We start from the raw sequence: 25,824 nt of genomic DNA, 5'->3' as shown, positions 1-25,824 counted from the left end.
GGCCCGCGTGGAGCTTCGGAATGCCGCCATTCGCTCATCCGAAACAGCGCGGTAGGTTGCTTCCAGCCTTGACTTACCCATATCGATTCCAATATCATCTCTTATCATGCTGACGAGGTGGAATGGTTCTACAGACACCAAGCGTGTTATGTCGCGCGGATTGCGTGGTAAGGAGGACAGCTTGTACCTCAAATGGAGTGTGGTGATGAATCCAAGCGAGCTCCTAAAAGAGCTCGTTGGCAACCGCGAGCATGCTCGAGCCCTCTTCCATGGGCTGAGGCGCCAGGTCAAGTCCATCCGCCACCGCTCGCAGTCCTACGATGATGGCCAGGTCACGATCTACGACCGTGTTCTTCTTCGTCTCTACGACGAAGGACATACAATGCAACACTACGGTCTGCTCGAATTTTACCTGGCCGAGTATCTGGGAACTAAGAACTGCCACTCGGAGGAGGAGAGCAACTCGGTCATTGCGGCCCACTTTGCTGCTCAGCGCATCCTGGACAATGGTCTGTCGCTGCGTCTTATTAAATTGACTTCTATTAACATAACCTACCAGGCCCTATTTCCGAGATTCCGATTGTTGCAACCGAGAACGAGGAAGGCCCCACCGAAGACACCCAGGCCAGCAAGTCGCCACAGACCAAGTCAGAACATGTCGACAAGCTCATCCAGGTGTACCAGAAGGCCAAAGCCGACTACTACATCCTTGAAGTCACTGAGAGCCACCGTAAGCGAACCAACAGCGTCCGATTCCTCCGTGACACGGCCGAGAACCTTCTGCGATACCTGAAGTCAGTTGACAAAGACCACGATCTGATTCCCGAGATCGAGGACATCATTCAGGTCAGCCAGGCACATGCAAACCAACTTGCTGGCGGCCGAAAGCGCAAGTTTGAGCACATGGATAGCGACTCGAGGGGCAGCCCCAGCCCCAGCCCCTACCGGCCCTACGGATACTACAAAGACCAGCGCAGAGGATACAACCATCGAGACCGATACGTCCCTGACAGTGTCACATGGGACCATAGCCACAAGGGTGGGTGGGACCATAGCCATGTCAACAGAAGAACTGGATGGGACAGTCGGCACTTGGACTCCTACCGTCCTTAAGCTCACTGTCGGGTCTGAGCTCCCGATCGAAGGACACGTTCTGAATTATGAGGGTAGCCTTTTCTACGCTACAGCTTAGGAGAAGTACAGACCTGGATGTACTTTAGCAATCAGCTTCGAATCGAAACATCAGCTTGATTTCACACAAGCGAGCATCCTCCTACTCGTAGAACAGTTGACAGGTTGTTGAAGTATGAAATCCCAGGATCGCCAATAGAACTAAGCTCAGCGCTAAGCCACTCTCATATTAGCGCCAATTACAACCTTGGAAACCCACGTGTTTAGATGACATAATCCCTCCCAGAGGCCCCGGCTTCGAGATCCATGCCCAGGTGATCAACATCGGTCACCCGATCTCGTGAATTGAGGGGGACTCTTGTCATTTTCTTTCATTCAGATAAGAGATAACCTCTGCACTCATGGAGACACTATCTCACCGATTAGGCTCCTAGAACCATCTGAAAACGTGTATCTCCTGAGAAATGGCGGACCTTCATCCCTCCGGCGCGGGCAATAATGCGGCTTCCACTAGCTCCAGCACATCCTCAAACCCACGATTCACTCCGGTTTCTTATGGCTCAGACGAAGATAATCCAGTGCCCGGGCCCGCCAAATCACCCATCGGCCCATTGCGACTGCAGACCGACTTTCACGACCATGAAGACGTTGGTGGCCCTCTATCCAATTTCGAGAACGACGGCATGTATAACACCAACGAGGAGCTTGAGGGTAAGATACCGCGCGGCGGTTTAGGCGCAAGATACACACCAGAGGAGGAGAGCGAGGTAGTCAGGAGATTTGACCGGAGGCTTGTTCCGTTTCTGGCATTCCTCTACTTGCTCTCCTTCTTGGACCGCTCGAGTATGTTTGGTTATTTCCACAGCAGAATGTTTCCCCTGTGATTGTAAACATGTACTGATTGTTCACCCAGATATCGGAAATGCAAAGATAGCAGGACTCAAAGACGATCTACAACTTTCATCTTCGCAATATGAATGGCTACTTACTGCATTTTACATTACTTACATTCTCTTTGAATGGATGACACTGATGTACCGTGTTGTTCCCCCGCATATTTATATATCTCTATGTGTATGTGGATGGGGACTCGTCGCATCATTCCAGTGTCTAGCGACTTCTTTTGGAACCCTGGTTGTTCTCCGAGCGTTGCTTGGAATCACAGAGGCGGCTTTTGGCCCGGGTGTCCCGTTTTACCTGTCTTTGTTCTATCGCAGACATGAGTTGGCTTTCCGTAATGGATTGTTTATCTCAGCGGCACCACTCGCGACATCCTTTGCTAGCAGTCTGGCCTATGTGATTGTCAGGTTCAGTAGCAACGGCCCGATCTCACCGTGGCGAACTCTGTTCCTTGTGGAGGGGTTCCCAAGTGTAATTGTTGCGGTTTTTGCTTGGTTCCTAATTCCGGACTCACCTGGTCGGGCTCGATTCCTGAGTCGCCGACAAAGGGTGGTAGCCCAGCAGCGTCTCGAAGCGAGCACAGCCGACTATCAGCAATCGTACGGAAGTCGATTTGACTGGCGAGAAATCCTGAAGACTGCAGCGGACCCCAAAGCTTACATGGCTGCTGTGAGTGATAGCTCCACTTGGATATTTGTGCAAATGGTCGGTTCTAACACATTTACTACAGTTCATGTTCTTCAGTTGTAACGTTGCTTTCAGCTCAATGCCTGTCTTTTTGCCCACCATTATTAAAGAGTATGTCCTGCACCAGCATCGATTTACAATCTCGACAGCCAACTTACATTCTTTACAGCATGGGATATTCCTCCTTGCAAGCCCAAGCCCTCTCAGCACCTCCCTATCTTGTCGCCTTTGTCGTAGTTCTCCTCACCGCATACGCATCAGACCGCAGCCGCTCCCGAAGCCCGTATTTGATAGCCCACGCTCTCATCTCATCACTCGCCTACTTAGCAATCGCAGCAACAGGCTATTTCCACTCACACATGCCACCATGGCTTCACATATTCATCCGCTACATCTGCGTCTACCCCGCCACGGCTGGGTTCTTTTCTGCAATCACCCTCATCATCACATGGTCAATGGATAACCGTGTTGAAAAGGAAGGCAAGGGTGCGAGCATTGCTATTCTCAATATCATCGGACAGTGCGGACCCCTGCTCGGGACGAGACTGTATCCCGAGACTGACGGGCCGTGGTATATCCCGGGGATGGCTACTTGCTCGTTTTTTATGGTTGTTGTTGCGGTCCTGGCTGTGGGACTGCGGATCCTTCTACAGAGGATGAATCGGGAGGCTGCGGAAACGACATATACTATTGTGCAGGCTGGTCCTGTTGATCAGGGCGAAGAGCGGGATGTGCTTATGGGTGGTGGGAGGAGGGATGATTTGGTGCACTCTACCGGGGATAGAAGGCTTGTATATATGATATAGTTGATTTAATAATGACTGCTCGACGTTCCTTAAGGTCTGGAAAACAAAGGGAAAGATACGTCTTTCTCATCTCCTTCGGTCAAGTAAGAGACTTCGCCGAGCTATTAGGGTGGTGTTTGTTCGAATCTATTAGAGCCTAGATAGGAGCGAAGGTAACCTTGGAAAGCAGATGGTGTATATGTAAAGCCTATATGATATGTACACGTGCGCGCGCAATGGTGAATATCTCACGTTTCTCTGAATCAAACAAGCGCAGCGAAGGGCGAATCGGCAACCTGCGAGTCCTTCCACCCAACACACTTCCAGCAACTCAACAAGCCCTTGGGATCATACTTGTTCTTAATGCTCACCAATTTCTCGTAGTTATCACCCCACCACGCCTCGACCCAATTAGTCGTGAACGGGTTGGCCTCGTTGCTGTACGCGCCACTACCAGGGGTAATACCCTCGATAACGGCAGTCATGTTCTGAATGGACTGGATCTTCTGTTTCCGGGTGGGAAGGGTAGCGTTCCACGCCCAGGAGGCACCAGATCCCAACTCCCAGATAGCGTCACGCCAGGCGGGAGAAGCACTGGTGGATCCTTCGGTGTAGTTGTACAACACTGGTCCGACGACGGGGATGTAAGGCGTCTGGCCCAGGGACTGGATGGTTGCAAAGTAATCCATGAGGTTCTTACGGCCCTTGGCGGTCTTGAAGATGGAGCGGGGGATCAGTCGGCTTCCGGGGAAGCGAGTGACGCCGACAGCGACGGAGCTGGTCTTGACGTATTTCTCGTAAAAGGGGTACCAGGAAGTGAACTCTTCGATGGTGGCGGAGCCGCCGTTTGCCTTAGCGTAGGCGATCACGCTTGCCAGAGAGACCTTGGCTTGCTTGATGGAGAGGAAGGGGGAGACGTTGACGAGGGTGTTACCAGTGATGTGGCCGCCCCATCCTTCCTGTCCCCATTTCAGGGTGTTGTTGACGACGATGTCCATGAATGGCAGCATGTTGGTGCAGTTACCGGGGAACTTGATGTTAGCAGAGACAAAGCGGATGGCAGGCTCGACGCGGTGAGTGCTTTCGAGGACTACGCCAAAGGTTCCACCACCGCCACCGCGCAGGGCCCAGAAGAGGTCGGGGTTCTGGAATTCGTTGGCGGTGCGGTAGACTCCGTCTGGGGTAACGACCTTGAACTCGAGGACGCGGTCAACGCCGAGACCGTACACGGGGCTCAAGATGGAATGGCCACCGTTTTGGACCCAGCCGCCTGAGACACCGACGGTGGATGAGTAACCACCTAGTATGGTTACGTTGTGTTTCTGTGCGAGCTCGTACGCCTCGTCGAAATTGACTCCGGCGCCGACGGTGATGGCTTTATATCTGCGAGCGGCGCTTTTGGAGCCGGAGGGAGCGAAGTCCGCACTGTAGTGCATCGATCGCAGGTTTCGCGTCCAAAGCGACAGCGTGTCACGGCCACTGCTGCGGGTGAGGTAATCATGGCCACTATTCTTGATGGCGAGCTTCTTGCCGGAGCAGTTGGAGAACCTGAAAGCTGCAATGACATCCTTTTCGCTCTGCACCTCAAGATAGTGAGAGGGTAGATTGCCCTGACGACAGGTGGTATTCACAAACGCCAGGGGATCCATGGGATTGCTGCTGTCGAGGAGACACTGATCATTAGGATCGGATGCCCACATTTCATCCTGATTGTTCATGTAGCCATTAGGGGAATTTGTTCGCATCCATGGATCCGAGTAGTTCTCCTGGATAGCAGCGCAGGCAGCATTGTCGCGAGTCACGGGATTCCCATTGTAGCTGGAGAAGCAGGGTAAAGAGAAAGGGGTGAGATTCTGCACGCGGCCTCCTACAGTTGCATTGAAGTCATTCAGAGTGCAGTCCTTTGCAACAGTAGAGCGTAACAGGGCCAATAGGACCAGGGATGACTTGGCCAACATAATTGCGAAGGATGGAAATTGGGCAATTACGCAAAAAGCATAAACAAGGCAGAAATAGAAATCCCAATAGGACTGAGGAACTGAGACACTAATATACGCTAGGAAAGGTACGAACCGGTGTCTTCGATGGAATTAGACCTGTTAAGGTAAAGGATCATCGAAATATCTGCACGGTCTATATAATTGGCGGAGGATTATATTAATCAAGCTTAAAGAAGCAATTCCTGCAAACTTTGATTCTCTTCGATCGAAAAAGGATTTCTCTTCCATTGGAAATCCCACTCGTATTTCCACTTCTTATCCCACGAGAAATTGGATGGTCCAATGAGTGAAGGTCGAAATTGGAAGTGATGACCTCAACCCGGCTGACATAGAAAATGCCGATCCCCCTGTTAGTCAAAGATTCTTAGACCTCGGAGAATTTTTGCATTTTGGTTTTTCTATCTTTCCCAGTCAATATGGCAAACCTGGTGAATACATATTGGAAGAATGTCCTCACTATTGTGCCTATTATTGGGGCTGGTCTGGCTACGATCACCTACCTGTTGCGTCTCTACGGCCGGCGGATGAAGGCATGAAGGCGGTGGGGCTGCATCTGGAAGATTATCTAATGGGAGCTGGTCTGATCATCTCCTACTGCGTCACAGCTTTTGTAGTAGATAGTAAGTACTTGTCCTTTGTACTTGTTCTTATACTATATCCTAATATACTAACTATTATAGCTGCCTTCAATGGTGTCGGTTTGCCAATCGCATCCCTCCCCAAGGATGAACGGCAGCGTGTTCAATTCGTATGTTATAGCTTATATGACCTCGATAGTATGGGAACATCTAACATCTAACATCTCGCAGGGATCATGGATGATACAGAAGTTCTGGGCTCCGTCAATGGCCTGTGTCAAGATCTCAATTGTCATCTTTATCAAACGGCTCTTCAGCTCAATCCGGGCATATGTCATTGTCTCAAACTGCCTGGCCGGATTTATCGCCGCATGGGCTCTCGCTGCCCTATTGACCAATATCTTCCAATGCACCCCGGTGCAATACTACTACAATAAAGACTTGAACGGACACTGCATGTCAGGACAGGTCCAATTCTTCCAGGTTATGGGCTCGATCGCATTGGTTGAAGATGTTATCATTTTCTGCCTGCCCATCCCCGTATTTTGGCGGTTACAGGTCAACCGTCGGCAGAAATTAGGATTAACCCTGGTGTTTTCTCTGGGTTTACTGTGCGTGGGACCCCTCAACACGATATATATTGCTTTCTTCTCTAACAAATTGCAGGGTCTGTATCTTCAGTCTGATGCGCCTGATTGAATTCCGGAAATTCCAGCTCACCGACCTTGCCGGTTCGTTTCTATTAGCTCGTACAATGACCCCCAGCTAACATCATCCAGCCTCAAGCGCCAAAGAGTCCATCTGGACTTGCCTGGAACTCGACGTGGCCATCATTTGTGGCTGTCTCCCGTTTCTCAACCCACTTGTGCAAGGGGTCCGCAGCAAAGTCAGAAGTGACCCCTCAAAATATCATACCCAGCCTTCGACCGGATCCAATCTGCATTTACACTCCATGCGGGGAAATAAAGGCGACTTTCGAGCGCTTGGTAGTGATTGTGGAGCATCAGCGAATTCAAATGGTCACAATGCTATGGCTACGGCAGGTAGACAGAGCCCCGATATGGAAAATAATAGGGACGTGGACGGGGTTCCAGACATGGCTCATAATAATAATTAAATACAAAATCAATTTCCAGTTCAGCATAATACCTATTCCGGTTCTTCCTTATATAGACTTCTACATTGCTAATCTAGCAACGGAGCTCACCGTGGTCGTTGCTGATACATTTGTCTTGAAGCCAATGCGTTAGCCCTTTTCCAGAAAAATAACATGTGCATTTCCAGCAGGTATTGACTTACTGAGATCGAGGGTAGTAGCAACGTGTCTGTGATCGTCTTCGGAGTTACGGCACTGGCAGGAAAACTCGGCGATTCCACGAAGGGTGCAGTTGATGCAAGAGCCGGAGTAATGGCCACTGCTTTTGTTAGACTCTTTATTCTTCGACTATAAAATAGCTCATCCTCGAGTTACACTTACTTCTTTCCGCACTATAGACACGTTAACATTGTTCAAGTTCGAGTGTGTTGGATTGATCTCTTACCTTCAGAGTGCCCTTGTTATTCTTGATGCATCGGTTCAGGTCGAGTGAGCTCCATCTGAGTTGGCCATTCTCCCTCTCCTGACACTGTGCTCGCAGAGTTGTGCCTTCGCCGTCAATGTCTTGACATGTGTCGGCAAACTTGGAAGGGCCGGCCAAAGCCATGGCTACGAAGGGAAGAAGTCCGAGGGCCTTGAGGAAAAGCATATTGAAAGTGGTTGCTTGGGGGTAATAAGATAACTGAGATTGGTGCTAAATAAAGTCGCTGCGATTACAGAATAGTCGAGATTGGGGGATAGATTGCCTGGTTTATATAGCAATCCAATGCCTCCATATGTAAGTTTTCAATGACTCTCGGACATCCAGCTTCAGCAAGAAGCGAACGCATCTGATCACAAGGCGTAATACACCTTCGATGACTCCTTACTTCCTTGAAGCCTGGTATGAGGTTGCATCCAAATCACCATCAGGGTCCGTCGAGGTCATCTTGCATCAGTCCTCCCTAGTGACGTATATTGTAGCTTCGGAGCTGGGCCAAATCCTAACTATCCACAGGTCAACCACATGGTAGGATATCATGGTTGACTACTACTAAATATAATGTTCTTAAGAATGTTTATACAAAATTTGAAGACTATTCAAGTACAATTCAGGTACTCACATAGCCAATAAGCAGACATTCCTAGATCGAGACGAATTACCTCACAGTTCCGATACCAATAGTCTTTCTCAGACAGAAAGAGATATAGAAGGGATAGCGGTGTGTCAGAGACCGTATTAGGCCAAGTACACGACGTAGATCATAGTATATTGATCCACGATGTCGCTGCAAGGGGCACTTCAGCATGTTTTTCTCTCTCGCACGAGCCTGTCACTAGCACACCCCACGCATGCGCGTTACATCAGGCTAAAACTGAGCCAATGGAAGTGCAATTCAGAGGAGTTTCAATGCTTTAATACAAGTTATTACAGTACATCAACACTATATTGGTCTACCCCATGGGCAGCCTTCCTATTCAACCGTCTCCACCCCGCACTAGGTCCACACGCTTGCATGTTCTGCCCCTTGTCCACGTTGAAGCCCCCCTTGTAATATTGCCAGGGTAGGTGGGAGCCGTTGTAGCGGGATTCTTGCGATCAGCCTTCAAAAGTGTAACTGGCTAAGTAAGGCATGAGTTTATGCTTTATCCTTAAGATAGCAGTGTAATCCTTCACCATGGTTGTGGCTAAGAGGCTAAAAGAGTCTTTATATACGACTGATTAGTGACGCGAGCACACTACTGGAGCTGATATCCTAAGGGACGGATTTTAAGTCTCAGATATCTTTTACTTTAGAAATCTCTCACTTCAGATATTTTTCAATTTAGTATCTTGTTTTAGCGTCTCATCTCTCACAACTAATTCTTAAGCCCACATAGCCTTGAACTTGGTATCGAACTCGGTGTGCAGTTCATTGAAGGCCTTGGCAACCAAGAACATAGATCTGTGGGACTTGTCCACTGGTTTCTCTTGCGTAGTTTTGGAGCCGACCCCGTTGGCCGCATCCTTGGAGGCATCGATGGCTTCAACATCGGTCTCGTCGTCTTCGTCATCCATCTCATCCTCCCAGCTATCCATCACAACCTTCTTCGCTCGGGGGCGAGCGGCGGGCACGGCGGCAGCAACCGTCGCCTGCTTGTTGTCTGGTTTCACACCCGTCTTTCCGGCATTTTCAGCCTCAATCTGATCAACGGCCTTATCATCAACGAGATTCTCGTAGTCGTCACCTCCGCCAGCAACATCGAGCATATCTGCACCGATATTGCCTCCAGGCTTGAGGAAGCCCTCGATGCTAGTTTTGATGGTGGCCAAAGTCAATGAGAAGTCATTTAGCACAAACCAGATGTCCCCGCGACGGATGCGGTTTGCAGTTTCCAACTGAGAAACGTTTCCATGTTTGAAGAAGTCATAGAGGTATGCATTGAGAGGGACGGCGTTCTCGTTGGGGTCAATAGCCACATACGGAATGACGGAATCCTCAATCCAAACACCACTGCGGACCATCTGACTAAGTTCAAAGATAGTATTGCATTGGTCTCCGTTTCCTGAAAGGGCGAAGAACGGGGAGATGATGGATGGAGAGATGTGGTCGAACTGCGAAAAACCAAGTTCCTCGGAGGAACTTTCTCCACCGCACTTGATCCCACTGAATGGTAACAAACAGTCTGGTTCCTTGATATGCTGCTTGACAAAAGTGGAGACGTAGCCAGTGTAGACGTCCAGGATCTGTCTGTTGTGAGCACGTAGGGCGGAGGCTGCTTTCCTCGGCAAAGGTGGGAGAGCCACTATCGAGGAAGGCTTCTTTTCTACGTCTTGGAACCATTCCAAGGTGGACGCTCGCAGGGGGATACGTCCGAAAAGGTGGGCCATGACCAGCATCAGAGTATGGACAGTCTTTTTTGGCCTCGTCTCTATGTCCTGACAGAGATCCTGGAGGTATCCCGAATTCAGTAGGGCATGGAAAGCAAAACTAGAATTCTCTGTGTAGTACAGATGAGAGATACAGCCCGCAAAATTCAAAGCCATACCTGTACCGCTAAGGAGACTGTTTCGTCGGAGGTATTCGATAGAGAATCGGAGGTGGTGCAGGACCGTTTGCTTCATCTCAGCGCCACCAAGGTGGATGCGAGAACTTGAGAGTATTGAGTTGATCGATTTCACAGCGGACGGAGCTTGCTTTGAGCCATGTAGCAAGATGAACAGCCGTAGAACCAAACTTGTTGTTATGGGGAAATGTCCACTGAGACTTGGGAGTCTTGAGCTCATCAGTCGTTGCACCTTGGATGGTGGAACCTGCTGGAAAACAACATTTCCCAGAACATCAAATCCACGTCGTCCTGCTCTTCCGGCGGCTTGTCGGAAATTCAGGGCCGTCAAGAAAATGGAATCGCCCGAAAAGACGACGGTCTTACAAGGCATGTTGATACCCAAGGCCAAAGTGCCAGTTGCAATCACGACACGCAAAAAGCCTTTCCTAAAGAGGATCTCACAAACTTGACGGTACTTGCGATTCATACCAGCATGGTGGACACCGATTCCTCGCTCCAGGGCGTCTATCAACCATTGAGGCACCGAGCGCCACTGCAGCTGCTTGGCATAGACAAGGAACTCGGATGCGGGAACTTTCTTGAAGTCAGCCAGATGGAATCCATCCACAGGCCTCTTCGGGTCAAAGAGATCAAGCCAGCCGAAATCAGTAGATGCTGATTCTTTGGCTTGCTCTGCCTTGGATGTTGGCTCCTCGTCAGCGTTTCCGCTTGTTTTCTTCTTGGTGGCCTTTTCAAGCTTCTTCTTTGCTGACATTTTGGATGTCTTCCATACTTCCCATTTGGCAACCTTGGATTTCCATACCGGACTCTCTTCTTTCCATTTTGTCTCAGCATTTTGTAGCTGCGTCAACAGGTCATGGCATATATCTTCGCATCTACCGCGGTCGTAATTGAAGAATAGCGCGGGGAGAGCATTCTGAGCGTGTAACGAAGAGATCAAAGGGAGGGTTGTATCGAGCAGGTTACCATCTAGTGTGTCAGACAGGCCATTCATGCGAGATACCTGTTTCGACAAGTCCTTTTCTTTCTGGACTACGAACCCTGTTGGGTGCTCAAGATTGAGCAACAGTGTCTCAAATGGAGATTCCCGGTCTTTCATCCATTTTCCTAACAACGTTTTCAGTTGCCTCTGCCATTCTATGATGTGCACTTTCTGGATGATAGTATTCGAGAAAAAGATGGACGGATCCAGAGATGGATCAACAGGGAACTGCTCTGTTTGGAGATCCTTCATTGCTTTCCACAAAGTGAAGCAGTCACGTGGTTCGAAGTCAAGATCATCTGGTATCGATCTGGTGCGGTCCAGCAGGCTGGTGACAGGATGCACGAACGTCATATCATCTGCTTCATCGAGGCCTAGACGGGCCAAGCTAGGAGTATTGGAAAACCCCTTGAACGAGAAGTCACCATGAGGTTGGTACACGTACTTGCGCAAATCCGAATAACGGTGCTGGTGCTGGATCATCTTGAGGTCAAATCCATTGGTTCTCTGGGCAAAATCTAGCCAGTTGTAGAATTCCTGGGGGTTTCCGACGGTAGCTGAGAGTGCTATAATCGGGCATGGGGACATCAGAAGTAGTTGTTCCCAAACGACACCATCGTCGGCTTGGCCGATACAATGAATCTCATCAAAGATGATACGTCTCAAGCGGGGGGTCCATGCATTGGCGTTCGAGGGATTAAGCAACATGATCTGAAGGATCTGCGGAACGGTGATGAGGATTTGGCATCCCTGGGGATTATTGATGCGATAGTCTCTGGTGTGGATGGCCCAAACCGACTTGCCACTGGTTTTGGCTGGGAATGCTTTGGAGAACCGGGCTTGCACCTCAGCTGCGATCTGGTTGACAAGAGCTTTGGTGGGGGCAACATAAACTAGAATTCCATCGTGATCTTCTTTCAAGATCTGTCTCATCGCATAGAAACTGAAGCATGTTAGCATGATTCTAAATCGAGGCATATTGCGACTTACGAGATGAATGTTTTTCCTGCACTCGTTGGGGCCACGATGAATGCGCTCTTCTTTGCATCGATCTGGTCCAGCACTTCACGCTGCCAGCGATCGGGCGCGAAATCAGGCGTCCGGGAATCCGGCAATGAGTCTATGCTGCGCTCCATAAAAGGCCCACCGTGTAGAAGCTGGAATTCAACTGGGCTCATCTCGATACTCATGCTGGGTGCTGCTTTGGGGATCTTGAACGACGGGAAAGATAACTTTTGTTCAATATCGGCATGAAGCGGAGCATCTGGCAAACCAAGTACTTGACAGACCGTTGAAACATATGTGACAATATCGGATGAGATCCCTTGCTTGATTTTCACGAGACAAGTGATAATCTCCCAAATGCGTGTTACAATCAACATGTGTGTTTTACTCTGCACATTTGTGCGTTCGGCAAAAATAAGCCGCAGCAATGTATCGATCATACAAGTCAAGACTTCAGGTTCCAGAACCTGTCGACTGTCTTTGGGTAGATTAGCCAAGTATCCGTTGAGCTTTGTAAAACGAGTTACAAGATCGTCGATGAGAGCGAATTCGTCATTATACATGTTCTTCCACTTCTGTCTCTGCTTTTGAGTAACTTCCATTGCTTTTTGATGAACGAAAGCTGTGGCCATCTCCTTGGTGGATGGTTTACCAGATTTGGAGTGGGCTTTCTTGTCTGACTTCGAGGTCGTCGAGCGGTTTCCAACATCTCTGCTCGCCGAAGGGGTTTGGTGAGACTTCTGGCGTGAAGTACTGGAGGATTCAACAATAATCGGCTCCGGCTGTGATGCAGAGAGACTTGCAGCATAATCTCTCATCTCGGCCATAAAACGCTGGTTCCGCTTGTTGTTTCGCTCAACCTCTTGGGGAGTTAGGATGACTTTCTTTTGATCAAGGGGTTTGGAGTTATGCCAGTGGCTATCTTCTTTGAACTCCTTGCAAAGTTGGGAATCACTCTTCGTGTCGGCAGATGCATCAACTGCAACATGAACAGGCTTCAGAATTTTATCGAAGACTGCATTGCTAAATGGAAGCACCTTTTCAAAGCCGTGATGGGGCTTGGAGATACGTCCATTCGTGGTATCTTTAGAGGAAGCCTCCGCTTCCCCAATCGCTCCACATTGCAGTGTTGTGCCGCAAATGTGGTCCACCAGGCATGCAAGAGTGTTGAACGGAGATTGTGTAACCGATGATATTACTGCTTGAATACCCAGTTTCTCGACCATCCGCTGGACTTCGAAAAACAAGGTTCCATCCACGAGGTCAGACAGATCGCAAGGTAAGTTATTTTCGCTCATTGCTTTCTCCCAAAGCTTGGAGGTGAGCAAAGCCATGGCGGTCTTCACAAATTCGTTGAAAAACTTCAGGTTTTCGGGTGCAGTTGTTTGAATTGATCGATCCGATAGTTGGGTGTTCTGCAAAAGAACAGTGTGCAAAATCATAGACTGTGCTCCAATCTTGTTTTCGGGGTTATCCACCGCGCCGCCCAAAAGCATAGAGCTGAGCGTAGCAACCACAAGACATTGGCGTTGAGACAGGTCAGGCTTCTCAATAAGTGCCTGTTCAAGGAACTTGTATGTTTGAGCCTGGTTGGATGATTGGTCGTTGGCGAAGTTGTTTTCCAGCGCATCCTCCGCTTGGTCTTGGCTGTCTTCAATCTCTAATTGAGAGAGGGAATCCCACAATTGATTGGGATCTTCAAGATCTGTTTCAGGGCTAGTCGGTAAGGGATTCGTTTTAATGGAGCTTTCAATCACCATTGCCATGACCTGCGTATATTGTGAGTACAGAGCCTACTGTTCCGTGGTTGAAAAGACCTACCTTTGTGTCACGGAACTCGAGACTATCCATGAGAGCAATGTTGTATCCGTGGACAACAAACCAGTAGATCATCGCGCGGAGCTTAAATCTTGAGATCTCGCCTCGCTTATCGACAAAAGAACCTTCCTGGTCACTGTCTTCAAGGTCACTGCAGTCAGGATCACTTTCGGAATCGCTGCTGTCAATATCACTAGCAGTATCATCCTTGCTCTGCTCGGAAGAAGCGCCGTCGTGGCACATGAACAAGTAGGCCCCCGAATTTATCAGATGAGCTTTGAACTCATCAGACTGGAAGCTATCAAACCTCAGAGCCTGGAAGAATCGTGACGGTTGGACGCGAACAGAGACAAGATGCTGTATGATTGCCTCTCGGGCAAGGAGGTATCTCGCGTGCAGATCTCTGGGGACTCCTCTGGGAATGCATAACGAGGCATTTTCGGCGAAAAAGACAACCTCGAAGAAACACTTGCGCTGTTGAAGCTTTTGTAACAACTTCTCCGCAAGGTAAGTCGCATGCAAGACCTGGAAGCCCGGGTCGAAATCAAGTTTCTCGTTGGAAAAGCATTGGAGTAGAAGAGAATCTCCTTCGATTATGAAAAGCTCGTCACCAACAAAGTCACCGACAAGGTCAACGACTCGAGAGTCTAGGTTATTGTACCTTTATTTAATATTAGCAAAAGTGAGCTGACTCCAAGAGCCGACAAGCCACTCACCAATCCAGCACAACATGACGATCCATAATCTTCTCAATATTTCGGTAGTTTGCCTAGAAGGCTAGATACAGACTGTTAGAATCAAGACTGGAAGATCGACATTTTGAGGCACACGAACAAGATGAACCGGGTAACCTGAGATAAGAGAGTAAAGAAAACCTTGACACTGGGGACGGGAAGAGGGTAAAATTGAGGCTTGGGGTGGTCTTCAGGGAAAATATCAAACAAACGGGCCAAAAGGAGGGGCATCAAACAGGGTATGTTGGGGGTTGTATTCCGCATGCCGTTCATTCAACAAACAGACAAACAGCTTACCTAGGGTATTATGCAGTGTGATGGAACTCTAGCTCATTTCCTCTATATTCTTGGTATAAAGACAGTATCTAGAACAGTTGGGCTGTTGATCTCTTCGTTGAAATATCAACCGTGAAGGGAATTTCGGGCAGAAAAACCCAACGACCGCCTTGTCCAGTATAAGATGTACAGCAGTATACAACATCCATCACCATCCATAGAGCAGATCGGAGTAGATATCTGAGATTTATGACTCGAATCATGTGAAATATGTGGATGATCGTATTTGTAATTGCTCTATTGTTTAGATCTTGGCGTGCTGCCCAACTCTCTACTGTCCTGAGTTGGTATGCACTGTGCGATGTCGGAAAAATTCTGTCGCTATCCAATAGATGGAAACGATAGGATACTCTGGAAAATCTGAATTGGACTAAATGACTCTTGGACGGAGCTGGAAGGGAATTTGCTTTTGCTGGTCGTACTCAGTAAGTAGATGAAATTTTTCTAAAAAAAACCCTAATTTCAAACTGCTGTGCGAGCATACATCCGGCGTCCTAGACGATAAAGCAGCCAACTCTCAATGTCAGACTTAAATTTAAGTTAGAAGTGTGATTTACTCGGCTTTCTGGCGGGTAGTAACTGCACTTGGCATTTTGGGAAAGAAATCTGGCTCGAGGGTAATGATGTATACAACATATAGAGTGTGCTATGCTGATTCTGAGGGAATATCTACGGCATTATGAGAATAGCTGCCTGAAAGGAAGTTCGATGATTAGATCTTCGAATCTGAAATCTGGGCAACCCCAGCTCCATTGTGTGCAAGTCTAGATTGAGATGATGCATAAGGTAGATTATCTGATGGTGGATGCGTTTATTGTACAAAATTCGCCCCCAACGCCAGTAACCTTCTTCGACCTTTTTTCGCCAGATTTATTAATATCTTTTATTTGAAGTTGACTTTTGTGCAGATTTTTCCGGTCAAGAATGCCGTTTACCAAGCAGTGTGTCCTCCATCGATGAGCAGAGTGCTTCCCGTCATGAAGCTGCTCGCATCAGAAAGACAGAAAAGAGCCGTGCCACGGAATTCCTCGGGCAGCGCCAACCGTCCAAGCATATTCTCCGCTTCCCAAGTAGCTCTAGCAGCGGGATTCTGCTTGAATACCTCGTCCACCATCGGGGTGATGATGTGGCCGGGGCACAAACTGTTGACACGAATTCCATGACGACCCCATTCCATAGCAAGAGAACGACCTAGCTGGATAACTGCCGCCTTTGACGAGTTGTATACGGGCGAGGTCATGCCTTTGTTGGCGATTAGGCCGCTCATGCTGGCTACTAGTAGGATCGAGCCCTGCTGTTGGTATTTGAACATCTGGCGGGCGGCGGCGGTGGCTGAGTTGAATACTCCATTATAATTAATCGACATCACATCATCTAAAGCCTGCTGGGAGTGCTCTAGTGCGCTCTGGAGGTAGTTGATTCCGGCTGCGGCGATCAGGCCGTCCAATCGCTCTCCCTGCGCTGCAATGGCTGCGAATGCGTTGTTGACTTCGGTGTTGTTGCGTACGTCGATGCGGATGTACTCCAAGCTGCTTCCATAGTCATCCTGGGCCCTTTGCTTAGCAAGGAGGAAGTCTGGATGCGGGGACTCGAGGCGGTCCAGACAGTACACTGCTTATTTGATATTGCGTTAGCATTCATTCGATCAGTTAGACAATCGGGGGGAAACGAGGGAGTCAATACCTTTTGCCCCGGCCTCGACCAACGCTTCTGCCATTGATAGTCCCAGTCCTCGTCCACCGCCGGTGATGGCATATACTCGGCCCTCAAGATCAAACTCGCTGAAACGGTGGTTGTTGCGCAAGAGCTCTTTCGCCGGCATCTTTGATTGGATGTGGTCCGGGTGGTGAGTTACATTGTGGATATCGTGAGGGCTAAAGGTACTCTTGGAGGTCGAGTACAAGCGACTTGATGAGGAAAAGAGAGAACCAGGAACAGCGACGGCGACTCCAGCTAGCCGTGTACGAGCAGGAGCCCATACTCGGGGAATGAAAGACATGGCCAAAGGCGGGATCGGGGTATAACTATAGAGTGGGGGTATTCAGAAGCGAGGAAGTAATATTTATGTCGACAGTCGTGAAATAGGAAATAACAAAGAGTGATACAGCCAAAGAATTCACGATATTTCCGTATATTGCATCGGGGTGATAGATTTATATGTCTAGAGAGCTGAGACGGTACTTCCTTGGAAAGCCTACCGAGAACAATAAGATCCTGCATAAAGATGGACAGGAAAAAACTCTTCCAGTTGCGCGTGACCCGGTGGATAATTGCTTTCACCATTACTCCGATGGACCCAGACATTTCGATTGACCGAGAGCATCCACGGCAAGGCCCAAGCTTGCCACTGAAGCTCTGATTAGCTATGGAGATGGGGATGTTGGGGAAAGGGGGTCGCACCACTATCTAGGAAGGAATATCGTGACCTTGGGCTGAAGACGGTAAAGACTTCGATGCGAGCTTCGATGGAATGGCCCATCCGGCGGGAGTATGCACGGTTGTACATCACAATTGATATTCTAGCAGTCTGATTGGCTCAAATCTGGTTCTTTTGTCCATGCCGATCCCCGGTTCTGTCCCGGGTCGAAGGGGCAGGATAGTTAGGGGGAAATATCAGAAGATCCCGCACTGAAGCTCCCATGCAGATACGGAATGCCGGCCCCAATGAGATACTCGGCATCAACGGCTAGTTGGAAGCATAATGCATTTTCTATTTTCTTGCTTGACATTATGCCACAAAGACTTCGAGACATCCAAAGGCTCCAGGCTCCAGGCTCCACAGAAATTTGGGTAGTTACAAGTCAATGGATATCTCATCTCGTCTTCTCCTTTCTCGGCGTCCCGGGCCCCTTGGGACCAGACAGACCCTCGAAGTTCCACCTTGAATCCACCCAAACCCCATGGGCACGCAGATTGTCCAGTCCCGGGGTCTAATTTTTGTTTTATTTTATTTTTAGGATGGGGGGAATGGACCACATGAGCTTAATGAAATCTCATACATTCAAGCCCGGGATTTCCTAATCCGGTAACCCTTCCTCACATCTTACACCGACTCCCATGCCCAAGGGACACCTGTACAACAGCTCTATAGAATACTTCGCCCTGAATGAGATCCCTGAATGTTTCTTTTGCACGTACTATAATAATTGGCAAAGAACTTACACGCTCTCTTTCAACGTCTCTATCACCAGGAACTAAAGGCGTTAGGAGGCAGTTGCCAATACGGAGTACAATGTATGGCGTAATATGCAAGCCGAGCCCTGTTCCATATTCCTTTTTGTAGTTAAGGAAGCCCCGAATTCGCTGTCTGGGCCCTCTTTGCCACTCATGATGGGTTTGTCCCGCAAGCCCTACATTGTACACGTGCTTGCAATCCCATTCCGACTACGGAGTAAGCAGGGGCTATCGGGTTGAAGACGATCTTGAGGATCTTGTGGAACGGCGTACGTACTAAATCCAGGTCACCTGTGCCTTGTGGAGTACTTCATACAGATAAGTGATATGTGTTATTTCTGTTAATAAAGAAGCAACGCGATCTGCAGGGACACGGTGTGCACATTCCTTCTCCCCTGCGGCTGGTCTTCAAATGAAGATCCCGACAGACACATGACCCCATCTCGCAGCAATGGATGAAGCGAACTTGTTTTCTCGGAAATAGCTTTGCGAAGCCCACCAACAAAGAAGTGCAAGAAAGAGAAAGAGAAAAAAAAAAAGGGACCCATGCAATATCCAGACTCCTGTCAGCCGTCCCAACCACCCAATGCCCATGAGATAAAACGCCAATTCCTCGGAAGGTGCTCGTAAACGAAGACAATAAGAACAAAGGACCAATTAGAGTCCATGGGCCGCTTCAGTCATCATGGCATACCCGCGAGACTCGCAGTCGTCTCGGGTCCGAAGCCGCTGCGAAGGCTGCCGAAATCCAGTTTCATGAGCAGACGATCCACCCCCGCTGCTTTATGGGGCACGTAATGGTCGAAGCCGGAACTCGCGCTGTCAGCTTGGCGGGAACCAGGCCACATCTGACCGAGGTTCGTTGCGAGTTCCGCGGGTCCCAGACCTTCTCCCGAGCGACTGTCGTCAATGTCCCGCAGGCTTCCAACGAGATTCTTGATACCCGCTTCGACATCGTTTCGAGTGGCGCGTAGCTCTTCCCATACCTCGCGTTCTTCATGGGCATAATCTACCAAGGCGTCTTCCACGCCTTCATCTGTTTCTAAATCCATGTTGTGTTGGATGGTTTCCAACCGTATCAGAAGGGCGACGAAGCGGTCTATATTTGTGAGCAGTCCTCTCATAGTGTTTGTGAAGGGTATATCAGTCAAAAAGAGGGATTGCACCAAAGATGACAAGTGCCGCCGGTGGGCAACCGTGAGAGCCTCGGGATCATGTCGTCCCATGGTCTGCTGGCCAGACTCGGGGGACAGTGTTTTGGAACTGTTATGCGATTTAGAAGAGGATGCCGTCCCAGGTCGGGATCCAGGAGCTGATACTGTGGACGAAGAGCATCCTTCAATCCATTGGCGAAGGTGCTGCCATGACTCATTGACGACATCTCCCTGGAAAAAGCTCCCAATCTCGGAAAGCGTAAACAGGCATGCACTTCCTGTGGCCCAGATATGACGCATTTGGCGAACACGGGCATTATCTCTATCTCTCCTTGCCTGCAGCTTAGCTTGGCCGAAGACACTGTTACTTCTGGGTGGTCCCCATGGCGTAGGGTGGTTTCGCCGCAACGGAGTACGTTTCCATAGATCTCCAAGTCGGATCTGAGCCCGCCGTATTCCCAGGAGATAAGAATGGATCTTGGAATAGATGACAATATCAGAGCTCGAGATAAATAAGTCCAGAGGGGCCCGGATATGTGCGGTGAGGTTTGTGGGTATGGGGAAGAGCAGGTCTTCAAATGAGATCTTTGAGATTTTGGATATTGAATTGGGAGTTTGGGCAGGAGTCATCGGTCGGCCACCTTTGCGGCCACTGACGGACAGACAAAGAAGGTCCCGGGCAAGTTCAAGTTCTTCATCGGCTGGGTCCTCCTCCTTTTGTAGCGAGAAAAGCTCTGCCCATGCTTCAGCTAGAGCAGCTGTGACGTCACCTTCTTTGATGGTAAGGATGTCAAGTTTCCCCAATGGACGGGTCGCTGATGGGCGTCGGCGTCGGCTTTCCTCAACGCGAGAATCTGCATGTGCTACAAGAGCTACTGCAAACTCTCCTCGTCCTAGTAAAAGGAAATTGTGAAGCAAAGTCAGGATTTCCAGGATCTTCGGGAGGGGTAACAATTTAGACAAGGTTGATTGAGAAAGGGAAAGGCGAATGGAGTCAACGGCGGTAGTCAATTTTGAAGGCGAAATTGGTGATTTCAGGCCCGCAAGTTGCTCGATGTGCTCCCGATATAACGTCACGGGCGCAGTAGAAGTTCCTGCTATTGAAGTCTTCCGCTTCGCCCGGATATGATTGAGGGATTTGCCAATAAATAGTATTGAGCCTGCTGTTTGTGCTGTGACGAAACCTGGGAGCAATCGAACGTTTACGCTGAATTGTGCCTCTTCATTCTCTTTTTCGGTATCCTCCTGGATGAAAAAGTCTTCCTTCCCGTAGATAGGAAGATTCCCATAAAGCAACCACATCGAAAGTTGTTTCATCCATGCTGTCTCAGCCGCTGTCGCCAGTTGTAGGGCCATCTCCTTGATATCAAGATATCCTGTTTGAGCTTCGGCCCGCAGATGATCTATGAGCGCTGCCCCCGTGGAACCATGCAAAATCCCGGTGCTTTTTCTTTCGGGTTGAATGAACCGGATAACAGCCCAAAGCCACTCCATGCGCCGCGTCCATGGTGCAAATTCCCCCACGATAGTCGACAATGGGACAATACCGTAGCCGCCGACATATCCACTGTCCTCGGCAAGGATTGCCCTCTCAACCTCCAGTATCTTCTTCTGGAATTCGCCTAGATGTGTCCCAACAATAACTGTAGAGACAGAGCGGCATATGACAGATGGGCTTGTGGAGGATATATGGGAGGCATATTTCCGCAGCTGCGCGTGGAGTCGACTTAGATGGGCAACGGAGGCGAGGAGGGCTTTCTCCGGAGGTGAAAGAAGGGGAAAATCATCTTGAGTGACAGCATTTTCCCCTTTTTGGGTACTGAAGAGGGAGGACGGCTGGCCGGAGAGGGAGAGTAGGATCTCATGGAGCATTCTGACGAGAGTTCCCTATCGGTCCATATTAATCACGAGCTCATCACAGGCATATACGCAGAAAACTCACCTAGATAAATGTCTTCTCTCCGCTGGGCAGTTCCTACGCTGCCAGTACAATAGACCGCGCCCCACGAATTCAAAGCGACACATATGAAGTCGGACGTCTTGTCGGCGCCAAGCTTCGCGTTGATGCCGAGACGCGTCAAACGTGGCGTATGGAATAGCAGGCTTCAGAACCAATCAGGGAAGATAGGGTTGGTTGTTCATTCTTGAAAGACGACCACAACCTTATCCAGATCACAGCTTCCACTCTTCTATGGCTCGAACACAATAGAATAGCTCCCATTGAAGTATTGCGGGGCTAAAGGTCAATCGCCCTCTCACCGCCCGTTAGTCATCACTTAGCTGTCCGGACCCCCTCTTACGTCGGTGTCCCTCTTGATCTCTCTTCTACTTTGTACTGACTTGTCCTTTACTTATCCACCTCCCACCTCACAAGCGCTTCATTATTCTTCTCTTCTATAATCCTCTATCATCCGTTGATTGCGTTCGGATTGCTACTCTTCTCCGTGCTCGTTGAGCTAGGTACCTGGTACGCTGGGCGTTGCAACTTGATTTATCATCACTATTGAAAGACTTGCTCTATTGCAAGGCTTTCACCTCCTGATTTTCATCATTCCTTCAAACATTCCTGTTCGAGACGCGGCTAAGCCCGGGAAGCGCAGAGCCTCTGAAGACGACGTCGGAGCTCGGCCAGAGAAAAGAACCATGACGGTATGGTTAGTCTTGATCTTAGAGATAAGATTTGCCACTAATATATTTCACCAAAGGACGTCAAGATGCAGGTCGAGAACCCCCAAGAAACCATCGAAGCCATCAAGCATGGGGATATCGACGAATCATTGTATAGTCGACAGCTGTAAGCCACCCGCATCCCTCTATGACATTCAAATCGCGAATATCTACTGACACCATAGAGATACGTTCTTGGTCACGAGGCCATGAAGCGAATGGGCTCCTCCAACGTTCTGATTGTGGGTCTCAAGGGCTTGGGCGTGGAAATCGGTATGTGATTCAACTATTAACCAAACCTTGCTTTCATCCCAACATCTGATTGTCTATAGCCAAGAACATCGCCCTCGCCGGTGTTAAATCCCTCACCTTATACGACCCCGCACCAGTCGCTATCTCGGATCTTTCTTCGCAGTTTTTCCTTCAGCCAGAGGACGTCGGCAAGCCCCGTGCTGAAGTTACCGCCCCTAGAGTCGCCGAGTTGAACTCCTACGTGCCCGTCACAGTCCATGAGGGCGAGAGCCTCGTAGGCGATCTCGAACAACTAAAGCGCTACCAGGCAGTGGTTCTCACACAGACGCCTTTGAAGGAGCAATTGGCGATTGCCGACTTCTGCCACAAGAACAAAATCTACCTCACAATTACGGATACATTCGGTCTCTTTGGTTATATCTTCAATGACTTTGGAAAGAACTTCACTGTGGGTGATCCCAACGGTGAAGAGCCTGCTAGTGGAATTGTGGCGGATATCGACGAGGAAGGGTTGGTCTCAGCGCTCGATGAGACGAGACATGGACTCGAGGATGGTGACTTTGTCACTTTCACTGAAGTCAAGGGTATGGAGGGGCTAAATAACAGTGATCCTCGCAAGGTCACCGTGAAGGGTCCGTATACTTTCACTATTGGCGACGTCTCCGGTCTAGGATCCTACCAAGGTGGTGGTCTATTCACTCAAGTCAAGATGCCCAAGTTCATTGATTTCCAGCCACTGGAGGATCAACTCAAAAATCCCGAGATTGTCATGTCCGACCCCGCCAAGTTTGACCGGCCACAACAATTGCACATTGGTATCCAAGCTCTCCATAAGTTTGCGGAGACTCGTGATGGCCAGCTGCCTCGTCCCCACAATGATAGCGACGCCCAGGAGGTTCTAAAGATTGCTAACAATCTTGCTGCGGCCGGTGAAGAGAAAGTTGAACTGGATGAAAAGATAATCAAAGAGCTGAGTTACCAGGCTCGCGGTGATCTGAATCCGTTAGCTGCTTTCTTTGGTGGAATCGCCGCCCAGGAAGTTCTGAAGGCTGTCTCAGGCAAGTTCGGCCCTGTGCATCAGTGGCTGTACTTTGACTCTTTGGAGTCTTTGCCTTCGTCGGTCACTCGATCAGAAGAGAGCTGCAAGCCTCTTGGTACCCGCTACGATGGTCAAATTGCGGTGTTTGGCAAGGAATACCAAGACAAACTTGCCAATGTCACTCAATTCTTGGTCGGCTCTGGTGCTATCGGTTGTGAGACGCTCAAGAACTGGGCCATGATGGGTCTGGGTACGGGCCCCAAAGGAAAGATTTACGTCACCGATATGGATCAGATCGAGAAGAGCAATCTTAACCGCCAATTCCTCTTCCGTTCTAAGGACGTTGGCAGACTCAAGAGTGAATGCGCGTCTGCGGCTGCCCAGGCAATGAACCCAGATTTGACAAATAAGATTGTCACTCTTCGTGATCGCGTCGGTCCCGACACTGAGCACATCTTCAATGAGGATTTCTGGAACGGCCTTGACGGTGTGACAAATGCTTTGGACAATGTTGATGCGCGGACATACGTTGATCGCCGCTGTGTTTTCTTCCGCAAGCCATTGCTGGAGAGTGGCACCCTGGGCACCAAGTGTAACACTCAGGTCGTCCTTCCTTTCGTCACGGAGTCCTACTCCAGCTCTCAGGATCCCCCGGAGAAGTCATTCCCTATGTGTACCCTGAAGAGTTTCCCGAATCGCATTGAACACACCATTGCATGGGCACGGGATGTCTTCCAAACCTACTTCGTTGGCCCACCCGAATCAGTCAACATGTACCTCTCGCAATCCGACTACATTCAGCAAACCCTCAAGCAGGGGGGTAATGAGAAACAAACTTTGGAGCACCTGCGTGACTTCTTGGTCACTGAAAAACCGCTAACTTTCGATGATTGTGTTGTGTGGGCTCGCCAACAATTTGAAGCGCAGTACAACAACGCAATCCAGCAGCTTCTCTATAACTTCCCCCGGGACTCTAAGACATCATCCGGTCAACTCTTCTGGTCTGGTCCTAAGCGTGCCCCTACACCATTGAAGTTCGATAGCACCAATCCAACTCATCTTGGATTTGTTGTTGCTGGTGCTAACCTCCATGCGTTCAACTACGGTATCAAGAACCCCGGTGCGGATAAGGACTATTACCGAAGGGTAGTCGATGACATGATCGTTCCGGAGTTCACCCCGAGCTCGAACGTCAAGATTCAGGCCAATGAAAATGACCCTGATCCGAATGCCCAGCCAGCTGGTTCATCTACTGATGATCAGGAAATCCAGAAACTGGTGGCATCTCTTCCCTCGCCAAAATCTCTTGCTGGTTTCCGCTTGCAGCCAGTTGAGTTTGAGAAGGATGATGATACCAACCACCACATCGACTTCATCACCGCGGCCAGCAACCTTCGTGCAGACAACTACGAGATTCCTCAGGCCGACCGACACAAGACCAAATTTATCGCCGGAAAGATCATCCCGGCGATTGCCACCACTACTGCCCTGGCGACCGGTCTTGTTGCCCTCGAACTGTACAAGGTCGTTGACGGCAAGGACGACATCGAGCAATACAAGAACGGCTTCGTTAATTTGGCCCTTCCACTATTTAGCTTCAGTGAGCCGATCGGTAGCGAAAAGGGCACGTATCAAGGCAAGCAAGGCGAGGTCACAATTGACAGGCTCTGGGACCGGTTCGAGGTGGAAGACATTCCCCTTCAGGAGTTCATCGACTTCTTCGCCGAGAAGGGCTTGGATATCACCATGGTCAGCTCTGGAGTCAGCTTGTTGTATGCAAGCTTCTATCCCCCGTCGAAGGTCAAGGATCGCCTTCCTCTACCGTGAGTATCTCTTCTATAGCCCCCTGCGTAAGTCTGTGTACTAACACTATATCTTCCAGTATGAGCAAGCTTGTGGAGCACGTCAGCAAGAAGCCAGTTCCCGAGCACCAGAAGAACATCATCTTCGAGGTTACCGCCGAGGACCAAACAGAAGAAGATGTCGAGGTTCCCTACGTCATGGTCAAGCTCACAAAATAAGGCGAATAGAATCTATGGAAAGCGTGTTGGCTACATATTGCTAGTACAGTAGCTATATTTCATGGTTATTCCACTCTCCAAAGCTCTCCACTGGTACAAATATGTGTGTAGATTATCAATGTAAGCCACTTGTGTACAATTGATGTCAAATCACGGGTTTTGCCAAGACCGTCCAGATTTGTCAAAGCTGATCGATCTTCCGATAAGCAACCTTGGAAATCTGACTCAGCATTTGGTCATGTCCATGGACGTCATGACCCCCGCAAAGGCGACATTTTGATTTTTCCCTATATATACATGTGTAAATTCCACTTTGTCTGCCACCTATGTTCTTTACTCTGCTGAGATCTCAACCATTACAGCATCTTTCACGTCCAATTCTCCGCGCAGGGCCTCTTCGTGCAGCTTACCAGAGCTTCGTGTTCCCCACAGTAC

At 49.3% G+C, this 25,824-nt stretch overlaps 10 protein-coding genes across 10 annotated transcripts; 5 read left to right on the top strand and 5 right to left on the bottom strand.

Annotated features, from left to right (window-relative positions):
* Positions 1 to 106: 106 nt before the first annotated feature.
* Positions 107 to 1,113, top strand: N7525_006766 (uncharacterized protein; the record flags this gene model as incomplete). Its single annotated transcript, XM_002567270.1, has 2 exons — positions 107 to 509; positions 560 to 1,113. 2 exons carry the CDS (start codon positions 107 to 109, stop codon positions 1,111 to 1,113), a joined length of 957 nt encoding a protein of 318 aa, XP_002567316.1.
* A 482-nt stretch (positions 1,114 to 1,595) lies between these two features.
* Positions 1,596 to 3,524, top strand: N7525_006765 (uncharacterized protein; the record flags this gene model as incomplete). Its single annotated transcript, XM_002567269.1, has 4 exons — positions 1,596 to 1,974; positions 2,045 to 2,700; positions 2,762 to 2,829; positions 2,888 to 3,524. 4 exons carry the CDS (start codon positions 1,596 to 1,598, stop codon positions 3,522 to 3,524), a joined length of 1,740 nt encoding a protein of 579 aa, XP_002567315.1.
* Positions 3,525 to 3,766: 242 nt separating this feature from the next.
* Positions 3,767 to 5,461, bottom strand: N7525_006764 (putative isoamyl alcohol oxidase; the record flags this gene model as incomplete). The annotated part of the gene is made up of 1 exon (XM_002567268.1): positions 3,767 to 5,461. The coding sequence occupies one exon, from the start codon at positions 5,459 to 5,461 to the stop codon at positions 3,767 to 3,769; it is 1,695 nt and encodes a 564-aa protein (XP_002567314.1).
* Positions 5,462 to 5,795: 334 nt separating this feature from the next.
* N7525_006763 (uncharacterized protein) lies at positions 5,796 to 7,198 on the top strand (the record flags this gene model as incomplete). The annotated part of the gene is made up of 5 exons (XM_061213826.1): positions 5,796 to 6,123; positions 6,184 to 6,251; positions 6,313 to 6,692; positions 6,748 to 6,812; positions 6,861 to 7,198. Coding segments are annotated over 5 exons (1,179 nt in total), but the record flags the coding sequence as incomplete, so codon positions are not given.
* A 73-nt stretch (positions 7,199 to 7,271) lies between these two features.
* Positions 7,272 to 7,826, bottom strand: N7525_006762 (CVNH domain-containing protein; the record flags this gene model as incomplete). The annotated part of the gene is made up of 4 exons (XM_002567266.1): positions 7,272 to 7,312; positions 7,381 to 7,496; positions 7,559 to 7,569; positions 7,623 to 7,826. The coding sequence occupies 4 exons, from the start codon at positions 7,824 to 7,826 to the stop codon at positions 7,272 to 7,274; spliced, it is 372 nt and encodes a 123-aa protein (XP_002567312.1).
* Positions 7,827 to 9,023: 1,197 nt separating this feature from the next.
* N7525_006761 (putative DEAD/DEAH box helicase) lies at positions 9,024 to 14,754 on the bottom strand (the record flags this gene model as incomplete). The annotated part of the gene is made up of 4 exons (XM_002567265.2): positions 9,024 to 12,132; positions 12,180 to 13,963; positions 14,016 to 14,673; positions 14,729 to 14,754. The coding sequence occupies 4 exons, from the start codon at positions 14,752 to 14,754 to the stop codon at positions 9,024 to 9,026; spliced, it is 5,577 nt and encodes a 1,858-aa protein (XP_002567311.2).
* Positions 14,755 to 16,013: 1,259 nt separating this feature from the next.
* N7525_006760 (putative short chain dehydrogenase/oxidoreductase) lies at positions 16,014 to 17,081 on the bottom strand (the record flags this gene model as incomplete). Its single annotated transcript, XM_002567264.1, has 2 exons — positions 16,014 to 16,693; positions 16,766 to 17,081. The coding sequence occupies 2 exons, from the start codon at positions 17,079 to 17,081 to the stop codon at positions 16,014 to 16,016; spliced, it is 996 nt and encodes a 331-aa protein (XP_002567310.1).
* A 1,858-nt stretch (positions 17,082 to 18,939) lies between these two features.
* N7525_006759 (uncharacterized protein) lies at positions 18,940 to 21,282 on the bottom strand (the record flags this gene model as incomplete). Its single annotated transcript, XM_002567263.1, has 1 exon — positions 18,940 to 21,282. The coding sequence occupies one exon, from the start codon at positions 21,280 to 21,282 to the stop codon at positions 18,940 to 18,942; it is 2,343 nt and encodes a 780-aa protein (XP_002567309.1).
* Positions 21,283 to 21,356: 74 nt separating this feature from the next.
* Positions 21,357 to 21,650, top strand: N7525_006758 (uncharacterized protein; the record flags this gene model as incomplete). The annotated part of the gene is made up of 2 exons (XM_061213825.1): positions 21,357 to 21,498; positions 21,520 to 21,650. Coding segments are annotated over 2 exons (273 nt in total), but the record flags the coding sequence as incomplete, so codon positions are not given.
* A 403-nt stretch (positions 21,651 to 22,053) lies between these two features.
* On the top strand, positions 22,054 to 25,389 carry ubaA (E1 ubiquitin-activating protein ubaA; the record flags this gene model as incomplete). The annotated part of the gene is made up of 5 exons (XM_002567262.1): positions 22,054 to 22,059; positions 22,116 to 22,204; positions 22,265 to 22,350; positions 22,410 to 25,191; positions 25,251 to 25,389. 5 exons carry the CDS (start codon positions 22,054 to 22,056, stop codon positions 25,387 to 25,389), a joined length of 3,102 nt encoding a protein of 1,033 aa, XP_002567308.1.
* Between the last annotated feature and the right edge of the window lie 435 nt (positions 25,390 to 25,824).

Source organism: Penicillium rubens, assembly GCF_028828025.1.
Source record: "Penicillium rubens strain IBT 27055 chromosome Unknown utg000003l_segment0_segment0, whole genome shotgun sequence".
Lineage (NCBI taxonomy): Eukaryota > Fungi > Ascomycota > Eurotiomycetes > Eurotiales > Aspergillaceae > Penicillium > Penicillium rubens.
This window is presented reverse-complemented; position numbering and strand designations above follow the sequence as displayed.